The sequence below is a fragment of the Pelodiscus sinensis genome, chromosome 3, assembly GCF_052426305.1.
Source record: "Pelodiscus sinensis isolate ZL-2025 chromosome 3, ASM5242630v1, whole genome shotgun sequence".
Lineage (NCBI taxonomy): Eukaryota > Metazoa > Chordata > Testudines > Trionychidae > Pelodiscus > Pelodiscus sinensis.
Genome location: NC_143054.1, coordinates 192,137,260 through 192,160,003, shown reverse-complemented (window position 1 = coordinate 192,160,003; position 22,744 = coordinate 192,137,260). Strand labels below are relative to the sequence as shown.

At 42.0% G+C, this 22,744-nt stretch overlaps 1 protein-coding gene across 2 annotated transcripts in view; it reads left to right on the top strand.

The window, feature by feature from the left end:
* Positions 1-22,744, top strand: part of SNAP25 (synaptosome associated protein 25) — a 112,121-nt gene that overhangs the window by 75,157 nt on the left and 14,220 nt on the right. The window contains exons 4-6 of one of the 2 annotated variants that reach the window (XM_075925671.2): positions 2,839-2,887; positions 16,510-16,627; positions 20,726-20,851. In XM_075925671.2, coding sequence (XP_075781786.1) covers positions 2,839-2,887; positions 16,510-16,627; positions 20,726-20,851 — 293 coding nt within the window. Of the gene's footprint in view, positions 1-2,838; positions 2,888-16,252; positions 16,371-16,509; positions 16,628-20,725; positions 20,852-22,744 lie in introns of both variants that reach the window. The other variant, XM_075925672.2, reaches the window with a different exon arrangement.

Sequence of the window (22,744 nt, the reverse complement as noted above, 5' to 3'; positions counted from 1 at the left end):
CTATAATGGGGAGAGGTTTTCCTCCTGATTTCACTCTTTTGTTCTGAATATTCCTTAAAAGGTAGCCTCACAAGCACTACATACAATAACACGTTGGACAATAGAAAGCCTATTTGAAAACCCACCGACGTCCATTGCAACAGAATCCCTTTGATTTCACCGGGTTTTGGACTGGCCCCTAGTCAAGGAAGAGTATTACATACTTAATGTATCTCTATGGAAGCAAGTTGTCTGCCAAAAACGAAGCGTGATCCTAAAGGAACAGATAGCTTTCCTTATCACAGACTCACGGAGCTCAAGCCATTGAATGGAACAAAGAGAAGGTGAAGGGAAGTGAGTTAATGACAGTCTAAAATTATCTATAGAGGAACAAATATTGGCTCCTCATTCCAGCAGAGAAAGGTATCACATGAGCCAGTAGCTAGAACCACAATGAAGCTTGACAAATTCAGACCAAATATAAAATGTACCTTTTAATTTTGAGTAATGAACTGCTGGAACAGCTTACCAAGGGTCAGGGTGGATGCTCCCCTGCTGACTGTTTTCAACACAAATGGGATGTTTTCCTGAAAGCGCTGCTCTGGGAGTTATTTTGGAGAAGTTCTATGGCCCATGTTACACAGGAGGTCAGACTAGATGATCACAGTGGTCACTTCTGGCCTTGGAATCTGTGTATCTTGGCGTCAATTGCAAGTGTACAGGGCCAAGTCCTTAGATGGTGTAAATTGACGCATTTGCCTTGAAGTCACTGGAGCTGTTTCTCTGTATGCCAGCGGAGGAGCCAGCCCACAGATTTCAATGGAACTACATTAATTTACAGCAGATGATGTTTTCAACTATCAGGTGTATTCCAGGAGTGAAAGAATGGATTAATTCCTTTAATCAGACTGGAGGGAGAGCACTGCACTGCATAGAGCTACTGCTAACTCGACAAAGGGGCTGTAGAAATATGCCACCACGCATGACTACAAAATACCTCATTGGCCAGACTTTTGTCTTTATGGTATTGACACTTCTCTTTAGTGTCTTTGTGAACTGCGAGCAATGTCAGTCTGGCCTGGTAGATAATTGTCTGCACTAATTTATTCAGAACAAAGTCTATATGCCATATTGATTGAAGTAGAATTCTTTATTTAACTGGGTTTCTGTGCCTGCTATCGGATTTGATCAAGATCAAGCATATATTTGTTTTTTAAAATGTACCTACTGAAACATATGGAAAACATTCATTGTCATTCTCATTCACCAGCTGATACATTCTCTGGGCTAGATTTCTTCAGTGCCTGGCAACTTGCACTGTCCTTTGCACCTGGCAAAGAAAAGGTGTGTGCAGACCGCCACAATATCAGAAAAGGTGCACTTTGCAGACACTTTGCACAGGTGTGAACATCTGCACAAGGGGCAAACCAGGGGAGAAAGAGGGCCACTCTGCTTCAGAAATGATTGATGTGGCTTTTGAGTAATTATTCTTTATCCATCCCAGTTTCATTCCCTCCTTGGGAAATTAAGCCATATAATAATAATAATAATTAGCAGTTATATAGCAATCCATTTAATCTCCAAGGTGCTGTGGAAACCTTGTTGGGAGTATTTCCTTTGGCTCCACTGGGCTTTGAATGAGACTGTAATTAAACAAGAGTATGCTATAGTCACTGACAGGTCAAATTCTACTCTTGCTTACTCTGCTTTGATTGAAATTATGCAAGTTTACAGTGATAGTTCCAAGGTGGAATTTGACCCATAGATTGAAAAATCATATGCCACTCCCGGCTGCAGCTTTCTAATTAGGAAAAAGAGCCAGGAAACATTTAAGCATGTGCTGCACTTTAAGCAATGGCTTGACCCGTGTGCTTAAAATTAAGCATGAAATTCTTTGCTAGACAAAGCCCTTTATGAAAAGGCTAATTTGTTAGCAATTAGAATGCTGAAGCATGGAGCACCTAAAAATGGAAGAAAAAGAACTTCTTTTAATTGCTGTTATACATGTTTTGTTTTATATTCCAGTGCATCTACACTGGCGGGTTGTTGCACCAGAAATATGCAAATGAGGCTAAGCGTGGAATATGGCCGAGCCTCATTTGCATACCTAATGAGCCGTCATTTTTGCGGAAGAGGCTCTTGCACCAGAACGAGTGTCTACACTGCCCCTTCTTTCGCAAGAAAAACCCTCTCGCGCAATGTCGCTACGCTGATTATTTTCAGGAATAACGGCGTTGCGCAAGAGGGTTTTTCTTGCACAAGAAGGGGCAGTGTAGACTCTCCTTCTGGCGCAAGAGCCTCTTCCGCAAAAATGACGGCTCATTAGGTATGCAAATGAGGCTCAGCGATATTCCACGCTTAGCTTCATTTGCATATTTATGGAACAACAACCTGCCAGTATAGACATAGCCATGGTGTGTGGGTTACACAAGATGTTTTCCATTGGAATTTCCTCCAGGGAACAAATGAGCGTTTGCAACATGAATGTGGCCAGCTGTGGAGCCTTAAGATTCAACTTTCTTTTAAGAACATGACTGTCGTTTCAAATGTTAATTTCCAAATGAAGCCATTGGCTGTTACATGTTTTGTAGGAGCTTTACACCCCAATGAGGACCAACGGGTTCATGGTGCCACGGAGAATGCGCAGCTCCCGTTACTGTATTCATTCACATGATGGCTTCTAGTTATTCAGCTAGGCCCTAAGAACCCTACCATACCTTTTACTGTTTTTTCTTTGATTTCCTAAATCCCAAATCTAGTGCTAATGGTTCCCTCACTGATCTCTCTCTTTCTCTCTCTCTCTCTTTTTTTTTTTGTCTTTCTCCCTCTTCTTATCTTGCTTCCGTTACTGGAATGTAGAGTAAAGATGCTGGTATCAGGACTTTGGTTATGTTGGATGAGCAAGGAGGTAAGTTCAGATTGCTTCAGTCAAAAAATAAAAGCACTCTCAAAAAAGTGTATTAATGATATGCAATGATACATTAATCACTGGCAGTGTTCCCTGTAAGCAGTGTGCTTGTACAGGAGAGATTCAATTGCTGCCCAGCTGATTAACAGAGCAGCCACAGCTAGGCTTTTGGTGTATATGCCTTGGTGCTCATAACAATTTATTTTGCACATGGATGAAAAAAATCCGCTCGTGGATGGAAAAGATTAGAGGGAACATTGATCACTAGCAATGTATTTGTGTAAGAGGTTAGATCTGGTCAGTCCTATTGTCTCTAACCTCTTTGTGAACCAGAGTAACCTACAATAAGCATATGGGGGAAGGTCTATTTTGCATTTGATGTATGTATATATGGCACTCATTTATGCAAAGGGACCTGTTCCAACACACATTGAAATAAACAAAAAAAATCTTTCACTGGGCTTTCGATCAAGCCATAGCAACACACAAATGAGGGAGAAAGTGTCCCTGCATACTTTGTTTAAAATACAGCATTACTTATGCATGTGTTGTATGATTTCTCCTTTTTTTGCTGTGATTCAAGAGCAGGCAGTAATCCCAAGCCATAGAGAAAATAAAACAGGCACATCAGATGCACATTCCCTGTGCAGAATGCTCATTGAAGTCAATGGGAGCTCTGCATTAAAAATGATGGCCAAATATAGCTCATTATGAGGTACAATACAGACGCTTACAGGCTTAGAAGGGAGCTCAGTGTATGGATCTGATATGGGCAAAACCAGACATTGGGTATGTTTAATATAAACCCTGGGAAATGACACTTTTGGCCCATTGAGCAGTAATTGGAATATTTTCAATAAAATTAAAGAGCATCCATTTTGCTGCAGTCCCACAGCAGCAACAAAATGGTATCTCCTAAAACAAATGCCCCAATATACTATTTATTCCTGCTGCCTTGTCTCATACCAGCCTCCAACAGGAGACTTTGATGCCTGTTTCAATAGAACAGAATATGAGACATCAGTGGAGAATGTTGTTTAGACACTTAACAACATTCTATTGCAGAAAAAAAGCACGAGGAATGATCTTATAGTAGGAGGGAATGGAGTAGATAACATAATAGCCCTTTTTCTGTAATATTTTTTGCTTCTAGGATGTTAACATGAATGCAACATTATAGCAGAATCTAAATGGAAATATTTTTTCCCTCCTTCCTTATTTTTTTTAAGAGCAGAACCTCATATATTTGATCTGAGAGTTACCATGAAATGACTGTTTCATTAAAAGTTAAGTCTACAAAGAGACTTTTCAGTTCTGAGTCTCAATATATGGAGTGCCACTTTGGTGTAACATTTACAGCTCCTGTTAATAATGCAGTTATTTCACAGTGCAACATGGATGCATGGATTAGTTGCTTGGTATCACAAAAGAACTTCTTGACAGAGCCCTTGCTACCTGCAACGGTATTTCTCTTTAAAGGGAAAAGGTGGAAATGTGCTTATCATATTATTCCAACGATCACCCCGAAGTGAGAGGCTTGGGACCAGATCCTAACGGAGCTGGGCCAGCTGAGGTTTTGCCTCTTCTTGCTAAAAGGCTAACACAAGTATTCAAAACCATAATGTAAACGTTGCTTCAGATCCTCAGTTAATAACAGGTTATCACTGATCCTGGCTTTCTTGAGCATATCAAACTCTCAGTTGAAGACATAGGAGCTACATGTGTGACTATCGCGTGGCATTACAAGTACAAGTCCACAGGCCATTCCTTGTCTGCTGAAAACTCCCATTGGCACTAATTTGCAAACAAGCAGGATTTGGCCCATAACCATTCTGGATACCTGCTTGTCAAAGCCACAATTCAGACCATGCGTGTTTGCCCAGCAATAGCTGCTAAGTACGGAAAATGCTTGAAACGCTCCCAGGATTGTGTTTCATTCCAAATTCCAAACTAACTGTACTGGAGAGTGCACTAAGGTTCATGACCTTTCCGAACGAAAGCTTTGTTTTATAGCCTTTTGCATCAAAACCAGACAAAACTCATCGGAGTTGCATCTGCCTTGGGATTTCACTAAGCTCTACTATAGACACCAGTGAAATCTGCAATCATAAATCCAGATCCAGAATCCAGTCCTAAGAAAAACCTATTTCAAAGGAGGAGATACATTCTCCTCTCTGTCACATACAGAGCTCCTTTCAGTATTTATAAAGGGAGTGCCAGAAATTGATTAAAAAAAAAAACAACCTAAGTCTGTTTTCTTTGAGTACAAAATTCACCCCTCAGTACGGGGAGGTACAAAGTAGTAGCACCACTTCAGTCTAACTTTTTCCCAATTTCAAGGGCTTTAGTGGGATTGAAGTGGTGCGTCAGTATAGGGACTGTCTGCACAGGAGTGAGTTTCAGCCTTAAAGCCCCAGATAAATCTTTTTTTCACATACACTCTTACTGGAATCAAGTTTGCACAGCTCTAATTTTTGATGAATAACAACAGCAACGAGATTCAGAAATCAAAGATTAGCTGTGTCAAACCAGATACAGTGTCTACATAAATAACATGTATCCTTTACGATGCACAGAAATGAACTGCACATTGAAAACTAAATCAATCACATATATTGTGAGTGAAAGCCTGCAACTAACCAAATGAATCTTTCTGACAAGCCTTGTACATACAAAGAGTCCTCAGTCATGTGAGTAGTCCCATTAACTACACATGGACTGCACACTTGAGCAAAGATTGCATACATAAGGGTTTCAGGATTGGGCCATTTGACCACTTATAATCCAGGAATCTTTGTGCTTCAGTCCCTTTGAACATACATGGACATTGTAAGATCCAGTATTCAGCCAGTCAATACAACTGGAAAGACTCAGACAATATAAAAGTTTCTTTAAAATGGTTATGGTTGTATCAGTAAATTACTCTGATAATTATAGATTACAGTTTTCTCAAGTAAAAGAGACAGAGCATGCTGCAAGCTCCAGGAATATTGCAATCATGGTAGTATGTTAAATGCACTTTAATTATGTTTGTGTAATATTTAGCAGTGTTGTTCTATTAATAATTGCTGAAACTTGTTTTTTTTAAATTGCGATACACCTATTACGTGTAATTGGACAAAATATGCCTATGATGTCTTTTAAAACCATACAGTTTTTGCAGTGCATAACTCATGAATGTCTTAGCAGATTATGGGATGAATGAAAGCATTTGTTAACACACCTGCGTGATCTTTTTTCAACTGACCTTGTAGCACAAGTTACTTAAGATTATTAGGTGACACCTAGAAAAGAATATTGCAGTGATCTTTCCAATGGGTGGCTAACAGAAGATCTAATCTTTCCAACCACTCATCCCAACATATCTTATGATCACTTTTATGAAAGTGGGTCTTTCGAAAGTGAAAGTAGTCTGGACACGGGGGAGAGGGGAGAGGTGGAAAAAACCCTCTTTTTTGAAAAACCACTATTCCTAAAAAAAGGAGGTTTTTGCAGTTTTTCGAAAAAGAGGGCTTTTTTCCAAAAAAAAACCCCGCATCAAGACTATTTTCACTTTGGAAAGACCCGCTTTCAAAAAAGCGATCGGAAGAAGATATACAAATTCCCGCAGAATTTGCATATCCTCTTTCAGAAAAAAAAAATGTAGTTTAGATGTACCTTTTCAAATTCCCATGGAATTTGCATATCCTCTTTCGAAGAAAAAACAGTTTAAACGTACCCATTTGGGTTTTTCTGTTGGTAGGTTTTCTAGACAACATGTTTGCTTTGATGTTGCACACACCTTAGTAGATACAGCTAAGCCAACTTCCATGTTAATAGCACAGGGTAGAACTCGCTTTCTGGCATCAGTAAGCAAAGGTCTTTGAGACCATCACTGCAGAGGTATTTAGGCGTTTGGCTAGCTCCTTAGGGCTGTAAGAGCTCTGTCTAGTTTGTGGGTCTGTAGGCCAGTCAGTACAGTGTATCCCATAACTGGCTACTGCAAGGTGAGCCATCACAATGCTCTTCATTATAACAGGCCACCCAAGGAATGTGACTTGTGAAAACTAAGAGCCTGGACCAAAGCCAGCTGAAATCAGCAGGGATCTTTCCAGTGACTCAATTGGGCTTTAGATCAGGTCCTGCAACACTTGGTACCCAAAACTCCCAAGGAGCCAGATATTCCCTCCAAAGCCATTGGAATTAGCCTCAGTAAGGAATATATCAAAACTGCTCCTCCCAAGGGGCTATCCACTGAAAGAAGCTTAAAGGAGGAGGAGGTTCTCCTTGTGTAGATTTTTTTCCCATTCATTTCTGCCCTTTATGAATAAGCTGTGAGTTCCCTCCAAAGGCTCCTAAAATCCTTAAAGGTCCCTTGTCCATCCACACAGCTGCCCCACACAGCTGCCCCATGCTTTCACTGCCACTGTGGGTCTCCTGAAGCCTATCCATCTTGGTTATGTGACTCCAATGGAGCTGCTTGGTAAGGCTTTCATTACCAGCAATTACTTCTTCCACCTCATGAAGGGGCATCCCTAGTGTGAGAGGAGAGGTGTGAGATATAACATGGCTTGAGGTTACATCATCTTTTTCCCTGAGCTACAAAAGGATTCCTGGGGAATGATGGTCGTTCCACTCCTTCCTCTACTTCTCTACCCTCACAGGCCCTAATGTATTCTACAGGGCATGGTTGGGTGGTGGGAGTAGGAGACACTGAGGGAAAGGAGAATGGACCTCCTTTTGCATATGTTGATATCTCTGCCAGCAGGGTTTCCTCTGCATGTAGGGTATGAGGACCTCAGAATTTGGCCCATTGACTTCAGTGAAGATTGTAGACTGTCCAGTTTCCCAGAGTCAACCCACAGGATACTACCTGGTTTTGTCCGTGTTGCAGATCTTATCAAGAAAAAAAGCAGAAGAAACACACTCTTGTGTTCTCCTTTTACAGTGTTAAATATATGCTTCATATTATTCCTAAGATGTTGCTTTATAACCCAAACTCCATCATAATGTACAAAATTTACATCTCCAATCAGTGGGAGTCAGGCACCTGAATACCATTGAGGAGCTGGGCTGAAATAACTAAGCAGCCTAAGATCTATTTTCAAAAGTGATGCAGGGCCAGGCATTTAGGCAGATAGGTGGATAGTAAGATATTCAAAATCACCTAGGTACCCATTCACGCTTCATAAGTAAGCTGCCATGGTGCATTTGAAAATCCCATTTGGCGCCTGTCTGAATCTATAGGCACCCAAATACCTTTTAAAGACCTGGCCCTAATCATGTGAAAATGGGACTTAGGCTGTGAAGTCATTTAAGAGCTTTTGACAGTGTTACTCATACAGCCCAAAGCAAGCCCCGTGACCCACAAAAGGTAGCTTCCATTTTTGTCAAATCATAAATCTTATACTCCAAATCCATGGGGCAATAAAGGATTGTTTGTGTAATTACAATAACTGTAATTTGTTATTTCTCCAATTGATACTAACTTTAACGGATGTTAAAATGTAGCTGTATTTATAAGATGACTGTTTGCAATATCAGAGGGTTAGTCGAGTTAGTCTGTAACAGGAAAAACTTAAAAAACCACAGATAGTCTGGTAGCACTTTAAAGACTAACAAAACATGTAGATGGTATCAACAGCTTTCGTGGGCACAGCCCACTTCTTCTGATGACCAGAATGCTGGAAGTCCAAATTCAAGAATAAATAAGGCAAGGAGGGAAGGGGAAGAAGTAAAAAAGGACAGTGAGTAGATAAGTTTCAGAGGAATAGCCGAGTTAGTATGTAACAGGAAAAACTTAAAAAAACAACAATTAGTCTAGTAGCACCTTAAGACTAAATAGTTAAAAGAGGCTGATAAGAACCATTAGTTTGCACTTGTAAAGGAAGATGACCAATACCAGATTCTATGCAGACATCAAGAACCATTAGCACCTTCATTGTTTGGTTGGTTGATAATGTGCGAGCCATCTGATATCATGATTCAAACCATTAGTATAAGAATTAAACTTGTGAATGAAGTTAAGCTCCAGTCCTTCTCTTTGTATTTGGCTTGTGGAATTGATCTGAAACAAAACAGCGACTTGGAGATCCATTAATGAGTGTACAGGAAGATTCAAGTGTTCTCCAACAGGTTTTTGTGTGTTGCCTTTTCGGATATCTGATTTGTGTCCATTAATTTTTCCGTAGAGACTGTCCAGTTTGGCTGATATACATTGCAGTGGGGCATTGCTGGCATTTGATGGCATAGATCACATTTGTGGATGTGCAGTTAAATGAAGCTCTGATTTGGTGGCTGATATAGTTGGGTCCAGTGATGAAAACGCTTGTGTAGATGTGTGAGCAGAGTTGGCAACGGGGTGATTGCAGGGGTGGATTCCTGGATGCTTATGATGTAGCTGTGCTGCGTGGTTACCAGAAATAATTTTTTTCAGGTTAGGGGGTTGTCTGTAAACAAGAACTGGCCTTTCCCAAGGTTGTTTTCCAGGATAAATGGTGGACTGTAGATGATAACAAGTGGAATTCGGTTTTCCTTTTGGGGCCTGTCTTAAAGGAGTTCATGTCTGGGTACTTTTTTGGCTCTGTCAATCTGTTTTTTCACTTTTCCAGGTGAGTATTTCAGTTTTAAGAAAGTTCTATATAGATCTTGTAGGTTTTTGTCTCTGTGGGAATGGAGCAAATCCAGTTGTATATTAGGGCTTGGCTGTATACAATAGATTGAGAAATGTGTCTGGGATGAAAGCTAGAGGTATGAAGGTGAGTGTAGCAGTCAGTGGGTTTCCGGTATATGGTGGTGGAAATTTGTCCATCATTTAATTGTACTATAGTGTCAAGGAAGTGGATTTCTTGTGTGGAGTGATCCAGGCTGAGGTTGATGGTAAGGTGGAAGCTGTTGAAATCCTTGTGAAATTCTTCAATGGTCTCTTTCCCGTGGGTCTATATGATGAAGATGTCGTCAATGTAATGTAAATAGAGTAAAGATGTTAGAAGGCGAGAGCTGAGGAAACGTTGTTCAACGTCAGTCATGAAGACGTTGGCATATTGTGGTGCTATGCAGTTGCCCATGGCTGTGCCTCTGACTTAAAGATACAAATTATCTCCAAATTGGAAGTAGTTGTGGGTGAGGACAAAGTCACAGAGCACTGTAACCAGGTGTGCAGTGCTGTCATCAGGAATGGTGTTCCTGATAGCCTGTAATCCATCTTCATTTGAAATGTTGGTGTACAGGGCTTCTACATCCATGGTGGCCAGGATGGTGTTTTCAGGTAGATTACTGATATTTTGTAGTTTCCTCAAGAAGTCAGTAGTGTCGCAAAGGTAGCTAGGGGTGCTGGTGGCATGGGGTCTGAGGAGAGAGCCAGATAATCCTGTTGTAAGTGTGCCAACGCTTGAGATGATCGGTCGTCCGGGATTTCCAGGTTTGTGTATCTTGGGTAGCAGACAGAAAACTCCTCTTCAGGAATTGGGGTGGGAGGTGTTAGTGTAAATCTGGTCCTGAGCAGCATCAGAGAGCTTTATGAGCAGTTGTTTCAGAGGGTTTTTTTGGTATTCTTTAGTGAGATCACAGGAGAGAGGCTTGTAGAATCTGTTATTGGTGAGTTGTCTGGTTGCCTCCTGTTCATAATCTGTTCTGTCCATGATGACTACAATGCCCTCTTTGTCAGCCTCTTTGATTATGATGTTAGAATTGTTTTTAAGGCTGTGAATAGCATTGCATTCTGCATGACTGCGGCTATATGTTATATGTTATTTAATATCAAAAGTAGTTTGATACCACTTCTCGCAGTTTCAGCTGACAGTGGGCGATGAGACAATGAAGTGAAACGTGGCTCTCACCCATCAGCGTAACGGGATGGCAAGGTTCCATAAGCTGTCGTCCTCACCCTCCAGGTGGAGAGAGTGCCTTCTCATATCCAGGAGCACCACACTTGGATGCAAGCTCAGACAGTGCTAGCTCAGCCCTAGTGTCCTTGGAGATGGGTATGGTGATTCATGTGCGTGGTCTGCTGCAGAGAGAAGTAGCAGGCTTGGCTCTACTTCTGTTGAAAGAGAAAGTCTTCCCATTGACTTCAGCACAAGCAAGCCTGGGTTTCACACAAATGTTTCACTCGAGACCAGGCAGATGAATGCCTCCATCTTTCATTTGTCAGCCACTAGGAATGCACTACCTCAGTAAAGGAAGCCAAGAGACCCTTCCCTGCCACTGCAGCAGCAAACACAGAGCCAACAGAGCCCCAGTACCAAGTGAACAAGCGAATCAACTCAATGGCATAATGCCACCATCAGACACCAGCAGCAACCTCTGTGAAAAGCTCCCTTTCTACGCCACAGATAAGATTGTCCAGATGAACTCCATGAGGAAAAAATCTACCTCGGAGCAGATGGCTTTAGATGCTCCACCATGCCTGATTGTTTGGCAGTATTAGACGTGGCAAGAACCAAGAATCCTTGAGAAATAGGTATGGTGCCACCGCCTGGAAAACAGATACAGGCCTGGCCTGCATGGTCAAAGCTAGCAAAGAACAAGTGTGCCCAGCAGCAAAGCAGGACAAAGCAACCCTTTAGAGAGGAGAACCTGCCAACTCCAATGAAAAATGTCAGGCGCTGACCAGACCTCAAAAACCCAAGCCTGGATGCAGACAACCTTTCCTCTCCCATTTCTCAGCAAAATTGCTGAGAAAGCAGTAACAACCAAGCTCCAATAACCTGTGACAATTGCTGTTGCCTTGGGTACATCACAGCTGGACTTCATCCCAGGCCACATCATGGAGATAACGCCCTAGCAGCAGTATTACGGCATGAACTCCACATTCCAATGGATTGTGATCTCAAAACAAACACAAAAACTGAGGAGTCCTGTGGCATCTTATAGACTAAGGGTGCACCCTAAACTTGAAATAAGATCGTAATTTGCGCTATGCAAATTGTGTATCTTATTTCGAAACTATTTCAAAATAGCTTATTTTGAAATTTGGCACATCTGCACAGCGCCAGATTTTTAAATAATGTGCTATTTTGAGCCATCCTTTAACCCTCGTGTAACAAGGTTTACTGGGATGGCGAAATAGCATGTCTGTTATTTCAAAAAATATTTCAAAATAATGGATGGCTCGTGTAGACACGGGTAGCTAAATAGCTGTGCAGTGCAGGTGTATCCTAACAGATTTATTTGGGCATCAGCTTTCGTGGGCAAAGACCCACTTCTGATGAAAGCTGATGCCCAAATGAGTCTGGTAGTCTTTAAGGTGCCACAGGACTCCTTGTTGTTTTTGCGGCTGTAGATTAGCATGGTTGCCCCTCTGACGCTGGTCATAGCTCAGTGCTCCTCCTACTTGACCTGCCTGCAGCTTTTGACACTGCTGAGCAAAAGGAACCGCTGAGTTACTGACAGGGCGAAGCTGAAGAAGTTGTTGAGGTAACTACAAAGACTCTGGTCCGTCCTCTCCGACAAGACACAGACAATGGTGACAACTCTACCTGAGGAGTCCGACAGAGAGTTACCATGTCCCCATCCCCCTTTGGTACCTACATGAGACCACGTGGAGAGATTGTGAGATGCCATAATTCTGCAGCCAACATGACTCCAGTCACACGCAGCTGTAGCTCATTTTCCGCTGTCAAAGTCAAAGCTGTCAGAGAAACTTCATGGTTGGAAGGAGGACAACTGGCTCAAATTACCCCTTAGCAAGACACAATGATGCTAGCCAGGAGGGAAAGGTGCTTTGAAGAACTAGTCATGACACTGGTTCCCCTCCCATCTGTACCACATTGGTCACAATAGGGAAAAACCTCAAGGGTCCCATAGATTTGTCCACTGGACTCACTGATCAGACAGAACCGATATCAAGAGCTTCCTTTTCTTCCAGTTATTCAGAGGCTGTACCCTTTTCTCACAGATAAGGCTCTAGCCATGGTAAACTGTGTGCTCATTCTCTCCAGGCGGGATTGCTGGAATTCACATCATTCATAGCTATTTGAGATGGAGAGTCGGTTATACTAAATCTAGTAGTGAAAATTGTCATAGCTTCTGCCCCAGCTGATCTGGTACAAGAGAGGAAATTAGAACAGAGGAAGCCCGTTAAATATATATGACATTAACTTTTTGTTAGCCACCAAATTCTGCATCATTAAAAAACTCTGGGCCAGGTTCTAATCTGTTAAACCAACATATCCAGAGTTACCCCACGGCACTTTTATTCCACTGGAATGTTGATCCAGATCAAGAGTCTTGTTTCTCCACGTTGCCTGTAGGCAGGTTTTCAGCTCAGGTGAACTGGCATTGCTCCATTGAAGCCCCTGGAGTTATGCTGATTTAAATCCACTAAGAATCCGGCCTATTGGGTTTAAATTAAACAAGCCAGTTTAGAAGGAGCAGACACATGTCTAGACTGCTAGGCTACTAGTCAATGCAGGCTTTTTAGACTGATGAGGTTTTCCTTAATGGAAGATAAATTGCCTGTCGGTAGCTTTGTTCCTCAGGAATCACATAACCTGCCATCAAGTGGAATCACAAACAGCGGTACATTCGCAAATCCTAAAGGATGATAAATTAAAGCAAAGCTGTGGTGAGATGCATGTTTTAAAGAGAAGTCCTTGAGCCATGCAAAATATACTCTTCAGTTAAGCCTTGCATCACCTGGCCATGAAAAGGAAGATTACAGGGAATCTCTTGGAAGTAAAGTTCAAAACTCCATCCTACTCTTGATTCAGAGGGTGTTTGCCTGTGTGAGGAGTGCCAGATCGTACTCAAGGTTCATCATTCATATTTGATCTGTGATTGACCCTTGCTGTCTTATCTCAGTGCTTCCGACTGGCCAAATGATTTTGAGAACCTATACATGGTTATCCTCTGCAAAGCAACTGTAAACATGGCACCATATGTTTTTGTAGGTATTGCCACTTTCGGTGATTGCCTTGTCAAAATTTTCAAGTAAAAAGATGATTCATCTAACTGATAGCCCCGTCTGGGATCAGCAAGTCCGGTTCTTTCATCACCCGCAGTGAAAAATAATCCATAACTGGGCCTTAAACTAGTAATTCTCATCATGATGCATGAGTCAGAATAGAATCCAGATTGCTCCCCCACAGCTGCATGTGCTGTGCAGAGCAAAAGAGTGTTAGTCAAATAGGCAGCGGCAGCAGCTGACTTTGAATGCACTGGGAGCAGAGCAAGTGAGCAGAAATGCCATTTTTACATCACAGGGTCATTTTTCCAATGACACTGCCACTGTCAGGCAGAATTGCTGATCAGCTAAGTTAGTTTGTGAAGACTCTAATGATAATGGTCAAATCAAAGCTTCTGTTAAGCCTCAATACCAAAAATATATTGTTTCTCAAAACAAACTACCCATTTTATTTTTGGTTCTTTGATCAACAATTTAACGAAAAGGGTGAAATATGCTGCTCAGATTTTCATATTAATGTTTAACTCTTAAACCTGGTGAGGTCTATTCCTTCTAAAGAACACAATCAGGTAATTTAGGCCTCAAGATGTAGGGTTGAATTTAGATTCAGACAGTCCCCCGCAGCACTGTGAACCCAAACTCATGAACATCCAGATGGGGGATGAGACCAAGAAAAGTGAAACCAACATACAACCTGCTGACACACCTACTTTCACTTTCATATTAGGAAAAAACCCTCAAATAGCATAAATACTGAATGGTAAATTCACGGTTTAGAATACTTTCTGCTTATGTAATCGGGATTGAGATTTTCAAAGTCCCCCGGAGGTAAAATGTCCAACTCCCATTCAAATAATTTAAAATGCATTAAATTAATTGTCATGGGAAATGGGCATTCAAATACTCTAGAAAGCCTTGAAAACCTTCATCTCAAAGTGTTATCAGAAACCCAAGGAAGAAATGAGGACTGCTCCTCTTCTCAATGAAGCTAATGGAAGATTTCCAATGACTTTAATGGAGGCACGAACAGGCTCTCGTTTCTAAAATACATTATTTTTATCTTGACATGGCTTGTTTCACTCAGGCATCACATTGTATTTCTATTACACTTTTGTGTTCTCTAGTCCTTCTCCCCCTTCCCTCACCCCCGACCTAACACTCGGAAATGTCTGGATATATGTTCTGTATCCAATGCAGGAAATGTGAATTAGCCAGTTTAACACTTGTTGCTCATTCCTTATTTGTGCATAACCAATATCGATTTACTTGACTAAAAGTTTTGAGAGATTAAAATAGAACCGTAAGCAATGTTTGTCCAACACATCATACATTTTTCCCTTTAAAAGAAAAAGAAAAGCCAGAATCTCCGCTGGTGCAAAATGGTATAGCTCCGTTGAAGTCAAAGTTAAGGTCCTAGTGGAGTTAGGACTATTTTTAGAACCTTAAGACTGAGCCTAGAATTTTACATTACTGCATATTGCTGCTTTGGACAATTTTTTCAGTTTTAATTTCAGGACAGAAATTACTGTGTGAAATTATTCTTAGCCACAGTGTTACCTAGAAAAATATGCAACAAATTGAGCCCTAGTGTAAACCAGACCCCAACTGATGTCAGGGGAGCAGCGTGATGTCTGTGTTAACCCCTTTATTGGGCTGGATGCTTCGCTCATTAGTCCTAATGCAAATCAGGATCCCTGTTAAAGTAAATGGAATTATAGTGGCATAAGATTGTTGTAAACTTCCCTGAGGGGCCCAATACAAAGCCCACTGAAGTCAATTAACTTTGGTCCGAGTCTATAAATCAGCATAGAGCCTTTGACTACCAACTTACAAAAGAATCCCCAAGAGAAGACTTTTCTGACTAGAGATGGACCAGAACTGACTTTTTGGATCTCAGCTCTCCCAGTCCCTGAAAAAGTATGCACCTGGACATAAGTCTTAACAAGACAGCTCATGCCCATTCCTAACATCATTATTAACTGTCCCTTCACTTACTCACCCACAAATCAAACCAGTCGTATTATCCAATTCAAAGGCCTTTGTAAGTGTAAGTAATCAAGTTATTGTCCATTGAAAGAGACTCGCTCTTTTATTAACATGCATAAATGCAGGATGATAACCCTATCTCTTTCTTTCTCTTGGATGTCATTGGTGTCTTAGTAAGTGGATGTATTGTATTATGTTTCTGGATTTAAGGATTATGACCGTGTTTCTACACCATTACATCCTGTTTAATATATTTCAAACATCTCTCTCTTTCTTGCTTTGTTTTGCTTTACTCTACCCATGCTAGTGAAAGGCATTGCACTTCAACATCTAGCTTGGCATACATCCCAGCAGCAATGCATCCGCTCAGATTAATGCATTGTAATATTGCTATTAATTCCGTTTCCCATGGTCATTTTTCATGTTCTGTTGAAGACAAACAAGCAGCAAAAAATACAATTCATTCCATGCTGTCATCCCTTTGTCCTGACCAGAACAACTCGATCGTGTTGAAGAAGGCATGAACCATATCAACCAAGACATGAAGGAGGCTGAGAAAAATTTAAAAGATTTAGGGAAATGCTGTGGCCTTTTCATATGTCCTTGTAACAAGTAGGTACTGGGTACCGGCTCTGCTATGTGGTGTCCAGTTTTTTTGTCACAGTGAATGTCTGAAGTTTTTTGTCTTTTTTTTCTTTGTCCTTTTCCATTTGCTTCATTCTGTGGGGATAAAATACTTGTGTTTAATCAGAACAACTGGAACGCATCGAAGAGGGAATGGACCAAATCAATAAGGACATGAAAGAAGCAGAAAAGAATTTGACGGACCTAGGAAAATTCTGTGGTCTTTGTGTCTGTCCATGTAACAAGTAGGTGCTGCCTGCCTGCCTGAATCTTTTTGAGCACTCAAGGCCGATCTTGAAAGCCTTGCGAAGCTCATCCTCGCTAGGCACATGGACAGGATGAGCATGTGGCATGCAGATAGAACGATTCTGGGTCAAATGCGTTCATCTCATAGTGTAGACAACTCAGTGGGAATTACTGTAGATGCATTAAAATCAGGCATACTGCAGTGAAAACTTTACTGTAAATGACTTTTAATGATCCAAGTTTCAACATTTTACAGAAAGTGTACTCCATGTTACAGCTACCTCGCTGACAAAAATCATGGTAAGAGCAGGACTGTTTTTTTCTGGAGACCCTAAATTTTAAAACAAACAGTATCATGATCAAGGTTAATCAAGTTGAAGAGCTGTGGCTCAAACATGCAGAAAAGGTCATTTGGGATAAGTATCTCTCAAAATTCTGGAAGGGAAATCATTATCTTCCCATTGCTCAACAGATACCTCCCTTGACGTGATCTTGAAAGAGCATGATGTTTTGCAATTTGATCCCAAACTGTGCTATTTACCATCTTGTTATAAAGAATAAAAATGTAGGACCACTGAACTGGTCATGCCAAATTTCCCTTCACTGGGTAGAGCGTACACTACGCAGAAATGTTGAAATGTGTCTAGCTCACTTGCATGCCATCACACTCCAATATAATTGTTCTTGAAGTACTTCAAAACTTGTTTCAAATGCAGCAGAAAAATGTGATATGTGGTTGCATGGGTAAGGAAGTATGGAAATCTACTGGAAAGACCAGATTTTTCGCATGCAGTCAGGCAATGCAAAGGTTATGAGAATAGAGTGTTATTAAGAATACAATTTATAATTAACAAACCCTAAGTTTTCACTGGGGTGATTATAACATGTTGCGGCCTTCTGAGGAGCACAGCTGCCTAATTTAGTTCATAACTGGGGCCTGATCTTGCTGCTATTCTTACTCTGGCAAACCTTGTCAAAACTCCCCTAGAATTCCCTGGGAATTTTCACTGAGCAAGAACAGCAGGACTAGTGTTTTTCTCTGAGCAATCACCGTTTCTTTTAAAGTTAATTTCTTGGCAGGGAGGGGGTATATAATACTGGTATTTGTTTGGGAGAGGGGAACAGGCCCTAAATACAGCAGTTCAGCTTAAGAGGTCAATTGTCTTACTCTGATATGCTGCGCCAAGGTGTAAATACCTGCTGCAGTCGACATTTTGCCCCAGAGTGTGACTAGCCCTGCCAGGGTGCACAAAGTGGCATTGGGAAGAGATTTCCAAGAGAGACACATGCACACACATGCCGTGCAAGAGCTCCCTGCCCGCTGGGCTCTCGCATGGGCTGCAGGGTGGCCTGGAGTCTCAGGTCTATCCTGTCTCCCCTCTGGACTGGAGCGTGGAACTGCAGGAAGGAGCACGTGCTGACTCTTTTCACAGGGTAGATCCAGCAGTCTCCCTTCTCCAGCACTCCTGGAGTCATTGTACCTGAGATAGGAACAGTGCCCCTGGGAGTTCCATTGGGGAGGGAATCTGCTGCAAACCCAATGCCCTAAGCTAGCCTTGTAGGTACAGAGAATCCCATGGGCTACTGTAGTCAGTCTTGACTTCTTGAGTGCACCAACTCACAGCAAAGCCGCTAAAAACTCAGGGCTAACTGTGGTAATTCAGTTTAGCTCCATTGACACCCACACACCTGTTTCAGTTTTTGTGCCTGAGAATTTGACACTCAGATATTTACCACTTGGCGGTGATGGCAGCACCATGGACTCTCCTGAGTGCACATAGAAAGGGTCCTGCAGGTATGTGAGGCAGTATATATTAGTTAGGAGAGGTGTCACAGTGCTGCGCAGTGTTACCAATTCGTTCAGAGTAACAGACCTGCAGTTGTACTATGAGGGCTCAATAAGCAAGCCAGGCTACTGATCAGTGAGGTTGCTCACCTTGGCAGGCTTTAGAATTGAGCCGTCTTTTTTAGAGGCAGTTTTCACAGATATCAAGACAGGAGTCAACTGCTCTAGAAAGGGCAGCTGTTCTTAGAGGTGCCATGCAGCACAAAGCGAAACCCGTAAGGGCCTAAATACCAACAGCACTGCAATGTGCCCACCGTTCCTTTTCCTGGGTAGCCATAAATAAGGAGACACTTTCATATATAAGAATTCCCTGCTACATGTGAATAACATTAACTGAACCGCGGGTTCTAATTTAGGGCCCATTCCTACATTCCTTCAGCAGCCAAAATTCTGATTGGGTGAAATCTTGGCCTCCTTGCAGGCCATGGCAAAGCTAACAACAAGACCAACATTTCACCTGCTGTTTTGGGGTGGGAGGTTGGCATGCACAAAAAATGGGGGTTCAGGCTCTGGGTGGATAGAAGAATGCCCATGAGATATCTTATTCTCTGCATGTGGCAAAGGTCTAAAAGAAAATGCATAGTAATAACTATATGTGCAGCATTTGGGATGCTAATTACTAGCACTGTTTAGAGACATTTCCCTAATTCATTTCCAGAAATGCCGCCAAAGATGGTGTATAATGCACTTCACCTAGAAAAAAAACCTAAATTTATTTTGTCTTACTATATTCTAAGAGACAAAAAACAGCAGCTTTGATGTGTCTCTGGAAAATCCCCTTAAATGATGTTTTATTGATACTCTTTTGGTATGTAACTCATCTTTGCACAAAACAAATTCCTGGCAACTTCAGGGAGTATGGAATTACATGGTGGGAATATCTGAAGTTTTTTCAGTAACCTCCCCAATTCTTCTGAAAGTTTGTTCACTCCCTCCACCAAATGCAAGCTGCAGGGCTGTTTTGTTTTATGCACATTCATAGGTGTGTGCAGAACTGGGAAATTTGCCGTTCCCCAGAGCTTGGCTGAAACAGGCTTCTTTCTGGAACAAAATGAAGTTCTGTGGTTACAGACCACAAAGTTGACGATTTCTCCCATTGAAGTCCTTTGATCACTTAAGTGTCAGAACAACCCGAAGTATGCTGCACATCTTAATATTTGCCACTGCAGGTATGCCTGGATTTTAATTTTTCTCATCATGGCGGCTCAGTCAAAAGTGGCTCTTGGAAAGTTTGCATAATGCAATGACCTGTTAGAAGGCTGTTTTTTTTTTTTTTTTTTTTAAGTCCTGAGGTTTCAGGATTGCTGAAGAAGGCCAAGATCCATTTTTGCCTGTGTGTTGCTCATTGCAAAGGGCTGTTACTGCTGGTGCATTAAGAGTATGATGAACCACTGGGGCAGTTGTGCTTAATGAGAATGCTTCACTTCTTATTCATGCCTGTAGCTGGTGCATGAAGAAAGTGTAGAGGAATTTCCCTTTCTGATGCTAGTTTGCTTGTATTTATTTTCTCCTGCACTCATCCCACTTCTGCCTATTTTACTTTTTGTCTCTGTGGACAAAGGTTTGTACATCAACTGTCGATGTATGGTTACTATTTTCAAGTACCGATATATTATTGAGAAATCTAATGAAATTACGCTCACTGCAACTCCAATGCTCAAAACCAGCCCCTCCTCCTGCAATGTTATATACTTTTAAAAACATTGGAAAAGTTATGGCCTGAGATGCCCATTACACCACAGATATCTATTTAAAAAGGAACCTTTTGCATGAGACTGTGTTAAAATCTAGCCTAATCTATTTTTCTCTAAACCAGTGTGTTGCTGTGATGTGATGTACACACTATATTTGGCAGTTTTGTTTCAATGTCTGTCTGCCAGTATGTTCTCTGTGTTCTATGTCAAAATCCTCACATGTTGCTGTAATACAACTGAATGTTATTCCCATTATCGGTTTTTTGTTTGTTTTTTTTGTGCTTGGAAACCAAGCCAACAAACCAAAATCCAGTGTGCCATGTTGCAGACTTGACTATTACAATTCACTCTATTGGAAATGAAATCTTGAAGCATTATGGTGGTGGTGGCAGAAAAAAAAAAGTTTTGTTGAGGCGTATGATATATCGGTATACGATAAAAGCCCCTCTATCTTAAAACTCATTTGCTTGACGTAGCTCTTAGCGTGGAGAAGTAAAGATTTTTGCACTTGTCTCTTTCTACTTGGTGCTTTGTTGCTCACCCTCTTTTTTGCATAGGCTTAAATCAAGTGATGCTTACAAAAAAGCCTGGGGCAATAATCAAGATGGGGTTGTAGCCAGCCAGCCTGCACGTGTTGTGGATGAACGGGAGCAAATGGCCATCAGTGGTGGCTTTATCCGCAGGTGAGCCTTGTTATCCACTGTTTTCTTTCTATTTTCCCTGGTGCTAATATATTTCTTCCATATTGTCTGAAATCCTGTATTCTTCATTTAGGGTACGTCTAGACTACCGCGTTTTGTCGACGGAAGTTTTGTCGACAGATACTGTTGACAAAACTTCCGTCGACAAAGAGCGTCCAGACACATTGAGTTCTGTCGACAAAGCAAGCTGCTTTGTCGACAGAACTCCGTAGTCTGGACGCAGTGTTACAAGCAATAACACCTTCTGTCGACAGAACTCTGTCGACAGAAGGTGTTATGCCTCGTAAAATGAGGTATACCAGCGTCGACAAAACTGCTGAGTTCTGTCAACGTTATGTCGACAGAACTCAGCGGTAGTGTAGACGCTGGTATAGTTTTGTCGACAAAAGTCCACTTTTGTCGACAAAACTAGGTAGTCTAGACACACCCTAATTCACTCTGTGGCACTAGGGAAGTTCCTTAGGCCAACATTTTCTATGGCTTAGATGGTGCTCACACCCACCTGAGGTGTGATTTTCAGAGGTGCTGAATGTCGGCAGCTCTCGTTGACATTAGCTTGACTGGTGTATGCCCAATAGATCAGAAAATAAGGCCCTCAGGAGTCACCATTAGTGGCCTCTTGAAAGAGTGGCCGTTAACCTCTCTCCTTCAGTTTCCCCAGCTGTAAAATGGGACTATTATAATTACTTGCCTACTGGACCAAGGTGTTGTTAGGATTAAGGCACTGAGAGCATGTCTACACTACGCTGAAGACCAGTGCTGCCACAGTCAATCTTGCAGGGTTCTATTTAACATGTCTAGTATAGACTCGCTAGATTGAATTGAAAGGATGCCCAGTCAGTGCCGGTACTTGTGCTACTCATTAGGGAGTAAGGGGAGCGTTTGCGCCCATCGGCCTCCCGCTGTATGAACAACACGGAAACGCGATGTAAGAGACGTTGACTCCAGCTGCGTAATTTACATAGCTGCAGTTGTGTATTTTACTTCAACCTTCCAATGTAGTGTAGACCAGGCCTGAACCTGCAAAGGATAGCATGTGGGTGAACTTCTATGCCCACATAGTTGGGTCACAGTGGGCTTCTCTGTGGGCACAGTACTACACGGGAGAGAGGGGCTGTAAGTAGTTAATGATGGCAAAGTACTTTCAAAGGTGTTCTATAAATACAAGTTTATAATTACTTTCCAAGATACCTAGTGGTTTATCATCAATTGCCAGCAGACAGTGCATCACTGAATTGAGACCCCCCTTATTTTCTAGCTACAGATACATCAACAACCAGCCTCCTAGCCTGGATTGTCAGGGTAGGGCTAGCGAGCTCAGGCGAGGGCTGCAGGAATGCCTGTACAGACAGCACTTTTGAGTTGTGGCTCAAGCAAGAGGCTAAGCCCGCCTCCTCTCTGCACTGCTATGTTTAGGATGGGCACACGAGTCCCACAAGCTCCAGTGTGTCAGCCGTCGACGGAGCCATGTAGATTAGGCAGGATGGCAAAGGGAAATGAAGTGGCGATTAAAATAATCACCACTTCATTTAAATCAAAATGACCGCTATGCTGCGCCGATCAGCTGATTGTCGGCACAGCGTGGCAGTCTAGATGGGGATCTGCCAACCCCAAAACCCTTCGTCGACAGATCCTTTACGCCTCGTGAAATGAGGCTTACAGGATCTGTCGACGAAGGGTTCTGGGGTCGGCAGATCCCCGTCTAGACTGCCACGCTGTGCCGACAAACAGCTGATCAGCGCAGCACGGCAGCCATTTTGATTTAAATGAAATGGCAATTATTTAAATCGCCACTTCATTTCCCTTTTTCGAGTACACTAATCTATATGGCTCCATCGACGGAGCCATGTAGTTTAGATGTACCCTAAGGGTATG